A 7,463-nucleotide genomic window follows, 5' to 3' on the forward strand; every position below is an offset into this window, starting at 1 on the left:
TGGGATCTTGGGCACACACACACACACACACACACACACACACACACACACGCCCAGCATTGAGTTTAAGTCACTGGGTCTGGGACTTGAACCACGGTTGACTACATGGGAGTCCAGCAACATAGCCATTATGCCAACTGCTGGTCCCAGTTTTTCCTTTACTTTCAGTCCTGCTTACAAATAGCATATTTGGGAAGGTTCACATACATTGTTATCACTGGAGGATTTGTATTCATTCCTCATTTGAAAGAGGATCGTTTTGAAGAACTTGTGTGCATGCATGTGTGTAGGTTAAAATTAATGAAACAGGATTAAAAATGAGCTTATTACATAAAATGCATGATGTTAGGTCCTAGATATGTCTATATCATTTGTTCTGAGCAAACGAGAACCCAATGCAAAGAGGGAAACAGGTGTCTCCACAATTGTGTCTATGAGATTAAAACGAGGAGGGCCAGCTGGCAGTGTGGTGGTTGGGCAACGGGGTCCCACGTGGCTGACTGACAGTCTAGGATTCAGCAGCCTGAAAAACATGCCAGTTGTGTGTGCGTGTGCCCGGCCAAGCTCCTGAGAAGAGGAATGGAGGAAGGGATTGCAGCGTGACTCTCCTCTGTGGGAGATTCTCATACTTTCCCTCTTCATCTATCTCAAGTGAGTGCAGATACCCTCTGGGAAATTTCTTTCTTTTTTAAAGTAAGCAACAATTTTGTTGTTATTTTGCCTTTTCTCTGTGAGTACTGATAGTGATCTGTTCATCTCTTTATTGACTGCGTCTGTAATTCACTGGTTCAAATCCGTTTTCTACTGAGGATGAGAGGGTTGTTTGTCTTAAGACTTGTAATTCTTTATAGACTACTAATGTTAATCTTCTGACTCTCTATTTTTTTTTTTTTTGAGAGGTTTTTGCCATAGGGCACATGCACTCACCAGAAAGACAGAGAGGGACAGAGAGGTGGGGTGATTGCCATGCCACAATCCCTTCTCCTCCATTCTCCTCTCGGGATCTTGGGCACGCACACACACGCCCGGCGTGAGTTTAAGTCACCAGGTCCGGGACTCGAACTGCGATCGAATACATGGGAGTCCAGCGACATAGCCATTCGCTAACTGCTGGTCCCTTAATCTTCTGACTCTTAAAAGCATTATAGATGCCCCTCACCCCACCCCCACTCCCGTCTATTGTTTGCCTTTTAACTTTGTTTGCGGTATCCTGGAGATTGTGGGTTTTAAAACCTGAGCCCTAGATAGTGAGAGATCTGGTACAGGTAGTCACGCACTCCATCTACAGAGGATCGCGGCCAGGAGAGGTAATCTGTGTGTCTCCCCGGCCTTCCCTGGGGAGGAGTTCCATTAGGGAGTGTCTGAGTGGCAGTGACAGGCCTGACTACATTAAAAATCTACCCCCAAAGCCAGCAACTGGCGAAGTTAAGGTGCTGGACTGCCACATGGCTGACCATGATTTAAGTCCTGGACCTAGTGTCTTGAAAACCATGCCGGGCACGTGTGAATGTGTGCCCAAGTCCCAGGAGGGGGAAGAAGGAGAAAGGATTGTGACGTGACCAGCTCCCCAGGCTGTGATTTTTCACTTTTCTTCCCTCTGTCTCTCTCCTCTCTGGCAAGTGTGTGTACCCTATGGCAAAAACAAAACAAAACTTAAAAATCTACCCCCACTCTACTAGAGAACCATTGTAAATAAACATGAAGTGATAAAGAGGGGGAGAAAAAATATGTGCATAAATCATAAAGGGACAGGAGACGAGGAAATTGAAACTAGAACATTTAGAGTAAGTTAAAAGAAAATTGAGAGAAAATGTAACAAGTTTAAAATAAAAACTAAAACTTTAAGGGCTTTAAAAATAGTGATGAGATTTTAAACAGAAGGGGTTTTAAATACAGGCTAAAAGGATGAAAGCCAAGGCCTGGCCTGATGGCACAGCAGGTGGCGGGCTGAACTGCAGCGCTTGAAGCTACGTGGCTGACTTTAGGTTTGGGTCCCCACACCAGCTTGAAGACACTGTGACAGGCACCCAGGCTCCTGAGGAGCAGGGAGCTGAGGAGCTGGGATCACAGCACGATGAGACGCTTGACTCCACGCTTCTCTCTCCCTCTCATGCACGTGCACATGCTCTCTATCACAGATTTGAAAAGCAGAGTAAGAGGTGGTTAATGATGCCAAGGAAGGATGATAATGGTAACATCAAGCACTGCTCTAATGGCTTATCTCAGTTTTTTTAAAAATTATGTATTTATTTAATTTTATTTGTTGTTTTTATTATTATTATTTTTTTTAATTTGACCAGAGAGACAAAGAGAGAGAAAGGGAAAGTGAGTAAGCATGCTACCAGGTCCAGGACTTGAACCAGTTGGTCATGTGGGAAGTCCAGTGCCTTAACTGCCATGCCACCTGCCTGCCCTCTCTGTTCTTTCAATTGTCACAGTACCTTATCAAATAGAAACTATTCAATATTATTATCTCTGATTTACAGATGAGGAAACTGAGGCCCGTAAAGATTAAATAACTTGTCCAAAGTTGTTTTACAAGTAAATGGTGGAGAGGCCAGCAGGTGGCACAGTGGCTAAGGCGCTGGACTCCCACATGGCTAACTGCAGTTCAAGTCCTGGACTGGTAGCTTGCTTTCTCACTCCCTCCTCCCCTACCTCTCTGTCTCTCTGTCTCTCTCTCTGGTGAGTGCATGTGCCCTGTAACAAGTTATAAAATAATAATAATGACAAATAAAATTAGATAAATAAATAAATGTATGTTTTATAATAAATAAATGGAGATGGAATTTGATTAAAACAAAGGGTAAGTAAATCTCAAGAGACAGTCAAAAACATAAATAAATGGGGTTGAGGGGAAAGCTAGTAATTAAATATAAAAAGTAAAAATATTGGGACCAACAGATGGCATAATGGCTACATCGCTGGACTTCCACGTAGTCAACCACGGTTTGAGTCCTGGACCCAGCACATGCTGGGCACGTACGCATGCGTGCCCAAGATCCTGAGAGGAGAATAGAGAAGGGATTGCTGCATGGCCATCCCCCCCTGGGGGGGCTGATTTCTCTTTCTGTCTCTCTCTGTGCTTCGGGCGATTGTGTGTACACTGTAGCAAAAACTTCTTAAAAAAAAAAAGGTAAAAATATTAAACATAAAGCATAAAATAATGAATATGGGGAATTTTTTTTAAGAAGATGAATGCAGAGAATCTTGGAGAGCAATGAGCAAATGGAAAGCCTCTGAGGGAATGTGGGCCCCTGTGACGTACCAGGAGAGGGGTTGGCTTCCTGTGAGGGCATGGGGGGGTGGGGGGTGGGGAGATGGGGGATGTCTTTTATGCCATTTGCCTTTGTCCATTTCGTGGACCATCCTTTCCCGCTGTGTTCATGGATGCCTGGGTAGAAGGGTTCTGGTTACTACATCTGCTGCTCTGGAAACTTCCGAGACTCCTCCCCAGCACACACAACCTTGGGGGTCATGCCTTCAGGAGACAAGGTGCTAGTAAAGATCCCTAAGGTGTGCCCAAGGCTTGCTGGGATGGAGAGCCAGCCTGGGGATGCAGCTTCTTCCGCCTGGCCTCACCGGACTCTGTTGCCTACACAGGTGCCAAGGTTGCCAGCCGAGGGGGTCACCTGGAGCGCATATTTGTGGTGGAATTTCGCCCTGACTCAGACACTCAGTTTGTATCTGTCGGGGTCAAACACATGAAGTTCTGGACCCTGGCGGGCAGCGCCCTGCTTTACAAGAAAGGTGTCATCGGGTCCATGGAGGCTGCCAAGATGCAGACGATGCTCTCTGTGGCCTTCGGTGCTGTGAGTCCCAGCAGATGCTTCCTGAAAGGGGGCCCTGAGCCCCTGGGTATGAGCATGGGGCAGAGGGAGTTTGGCCAAGAAGCTGGCAGCCATTTCCACATTCTCTCTTCTCCTGGCTTATTTGCATCCAGTGTTGCCTTTCCTTAGCACAGATGGGTGTGTTGGCTATATTTCCCCCTGAAAACGTTAATCAGAAAAGGCAGGACCACCACCAGTCCCTTGTTCTGGAGGCAGGCCCTGGCTTGCAAGCCATATGTGGGGTAAGATAGCCCCAGAGGATGCTGGAAACAGCTGTTCCCACTTGAAAGTAGATTTTTCTTCTTGGCCTTATGCTACAGATCCCCCCAACTGCCACCCTTCAGTGGGCTGTGGGGTGCCTCCAGCCAATGCAAGCTCCCTTCGGGACATTCTGGAACAAAATCAGCTCTTGGTCCTCCAGATGTAGACTTACCCATGCCATAGATGAACCGCAGGAGTGGGGCTCTGTCACCTGGGGTGTGCTCACCTGAAGTCCTTGTCACCACAGAGCTGTGCTTAGAAGGAAAGTAAAACACCCAAGTCAACTAAATACAGTGGATCTCAGAGCCAGGCGACTGCCTCATTGTACGCTGTGCAATTTTTTATGCAAATTCTTTGCTCTCTGTAGCAGAGTTTGACTACACAGTCTGGTTCTTTGACTCTGGTTCTTCAATAAAGGAGTGAGTGGCTGGGAAAGGACCCATTTTTAGTGTGCCTGGTATGGAACCTGTCCTCTTCTTTACAGAACAACCTCACTTTCACGGGCGCCATCAATGGAGATGTGTACGTCTGGAAGGACCACTTCCTCATCCGCCTGGTGGCCAAGGCTCACACCGGCCCCGTGTTCACGATGTACACGACCCTTCGGGATGGGCTCATAGTGACCGGGGGAAAGGAGCGGCCGTAAGTGGAAGCGCCTCTGGTAGCAACTTGTCTTTCGCTTTTGTCATGGGAGAACCCGACACAACAGACCTGCGAGCAGGACACAGTAGGGTTCTGGGACACACCAACGTCACACAGATGGCGAAGAGATGCAGATCATCATTCTCCGGTTTTTCCTGCATTAGAGAGATCAGTTGGCCATCCCGCCAAGAGGGCCCCAGCTTAAAACACCCGAGAGAGAAGTGGAGAGGTGGTTTGTGGTAGTGAAGAGCTAGGAGGCGTTCTTTTTTTGGAGAAGTTTTGCTATAGGGCGCATGCGTTCACCAGAAAGACATAGAGACAGAAAGCGAGAAATCACCCCCGGGGGCGGTGGGGGGGGGACCCTTCGGGATGGGCTCATAGTGACCGGGGGAAAGGAGCGGCCGTAAGTGGAAGCGCCTCTGGTAGCAACTTGTCTTTCGCTTTTGTCATGGGAGAACCCGACACAACAGACCTGCGAGCAGGACACAGTAGGGTTCTGGGACACACCAACGTCACACAGATGGCGAAGAGATGCAGATCATCATTCTCCGGTTTTTCCTGCATTAGAGAGATCAGTTGGCCATCCCGCCAAGAGGGCCCCAGCTTAAAACACCCGAGAGAGAAGTGGAGAGGTGGTTTGTGGTAGTGAAGAGCTAGGAGGCGTTCTTTTTTTGGAGAAGTTTTGCTATAGGGCGCATGCGTTCACCAGAAAGACATAGAGACAGAAAGCGAGAAATCCCCCCCGGGGGCGGTGGGGGGGGCATGCCGCAATCCCTTCTCCATTCTCCTCTCGGGATCTTGGGCACGCATGCACATGTGCCCAGCGTGAGTTTAAGCCACCGGGTCCGGGACTCGAACCGCGGTCGACTACGTGGGAGTTCAGCGACACAGCCATTATGCTAACTGCTGGTCCCTGGGAGGCATTCTTGAATAAACCGCAGTGATGTTGCTGTTCATAGAAAGTCCTCAGTAGGTCTGTGGGAGAATGGAGGAAGGAGAAGTGAGAGAGGGAACAGGATTCCAGGTGGGGACAGGAAGGATGTGAAGGCAGGAGAAACATTCCTCTTAGTCTTCTCATCAAATAAAAACACGGCCTGGTTTTCCTGCTTTCACTGTCTTTCCTCCCAAGACAGTAGTGTTAGAAACCTGCAAGTTCAGAAGTTGTGGCGCTCACCAGGAGGGCCTGGGAAGGGCTCCCCCACCGCCAGGGGTCCAGACCCCGGTGGTCTGTCCTGCTGGCCCCAAGCGGCTCTGACGTTGTTGTCTGAAGAAGAAAGGAGGGAGGGTCCTGGGAGCTTCAGGATGGGGCTCACAGGCTGAGGGCCTCTCCATCTTGTTCAGGACCAAAGAAGGAGGTGCCGTGAAGCTGTGGGACCAGGAGATGAAGCGCTGCCGGGCCTTCCAGCTGGAGACGGGGCAGCTGGTGGAGTGTGTGCGCTCCGTGTGCCGCGGCAAAGTGAGCACATGGCCTTCCCCTCCGCATGGGCTGTCCTCTTGGGGCTGGGCCAGGGAGAGGGTAGGCAGCACCTCCTGGCCGGGTCTTTCCCGGCGCTGGTCTGGGTAATCCTTAACATGGGCTTCCCGGTGTGCCTGATGCTGTGGCGGGCAGAGCCAGTCAGGTGGACCTGGGTGCAACCTGTGATTCCCCAAGAAGAACCAGCTGTGTGATCTTGGGTGTGTTCTGTCACCTTCCTGTGTCCTGCACACAGGTCTGTTATGACATGGTTATGAGCATCACATGCATTATCCACATCAGTGCCTTCGATTTTGCCCACCTAGAACATAGCCACATCCGGGAGGTGCTACCGTTATGATAGGTAATAACCTCAGCAGCAGAGATTGTAAGTAATTCACCCAGGCCCGAGGTCACACAGCCGGGAATGGGGACAGTAGGGGACACCAAACTGACTGAATGTCGTAGGTTTTCAACTCATACTTTGGCTGAGTATCAGAAATAAGTTTTGAAAACAGTGATGTTCAGCCAGCCGGCGGTGTGGTGGTTGAGGTAGCTGGATCCCATGTGGCCGGCTGACCACACAGTTCACAGTCCTGGACCTGTGCTTGAAAAACCCACCGGGTGCCTGCACATGCGTGCTCAGAACCCCGAGAGGGAGAAATGGAGAAGGGATTACAGCATGACCAGCCCCCACAGGCAGTGCTGTCTTGGTTTCTCTCTTTCCAGCAAGTGTGCATGCCTTCTGGCAAAATTAAAAATAAATAAATAAATAAAAAAGCTCAGGGATGGGGCCTGACCTGTGCGTGTTCCCCCACCCCCCTTTTTTCTTTTCCTTGTTTTAAATCCACCCAGAGGACTGATGTGAACAAGCCAGTGGAGCTGCACTGACTGCCCGTGCTCGTGCTCTGAGCTGGCGTCTGTGAGACTTTGCATTCTAGATGCGCGCCTCGAGCAGGGCACACCTGACTGCAGTCTGCCTGACTCTAAACGGGGAGCTTTGTTTTGTAACTAGTTAACTGACAGTCATCTGGACGAATGATAGTGGGAGGTGAAGACAAGGCTAGGCCCAAACCTAGAAACCATCAGGAGTAGATTTTTGTTCAGTGGACGGAAGAACCTACTAAGAGTCTGAGCTAAGAACGGATGGGGCCGTCCCGCTCTGCAGGAAGTGTGGCCCCGGGAATGTTGGAGCAGGGGCTGGCAGGAGCATTCTGATGGGCTCCTCACCGCTGCCGCTGCCGCTGCTCGTGGGGAGAGACACCCTGAGGAGGTGG

The 7,463-nt window shown here is 49.8% G+C and overlaps 1 protein-coding gene across 1 annotated transcript in view; it reads left to right on the plus strand.

Annotated features, from left to right (window-relative positions):
• EML6 (EMAP like 6) overlaps positions 1-7,463 on the plus strand; it is a gene marked incomplete at its 5' end in the record, with an annotated part of 331,238 nt that overhangs the window by 311,601 nt on the left and 12,174 nt on the right. The window contains 3 exons of the mRNA XM_027775960.1: positions 3,604-3,812; positions 4,576-4,733; positions 6,075-6,189. Of these exons, the coding sequence (XP_027631761.1) occupies positions 3,604-3,812; positions 4,576-4,733; positions 6,075-6,189 (482 nt within the window). The remainder of the gene's footprint in view (positions 1-3,603; positions 3,813-4,575; positions 4,734-6,074; positions 6,190-7,463) is intronic.

The sequence above is a fragment of the Tupaia chinensis genome, unplaced genomic scaffold, assembly GCF_000334495.1.
Source record: "Tupaia chinensis unplaced genomic scaffold, TupChi_1.0 Scaffold000622_1, whole genome shotgun sequence".
Lineage (NCBI taxonomy): Eukaryota > Metazoa > Chordata > Mammalia > Scandentia > Tupaiidae > Tupaia > Tupaia belangeri.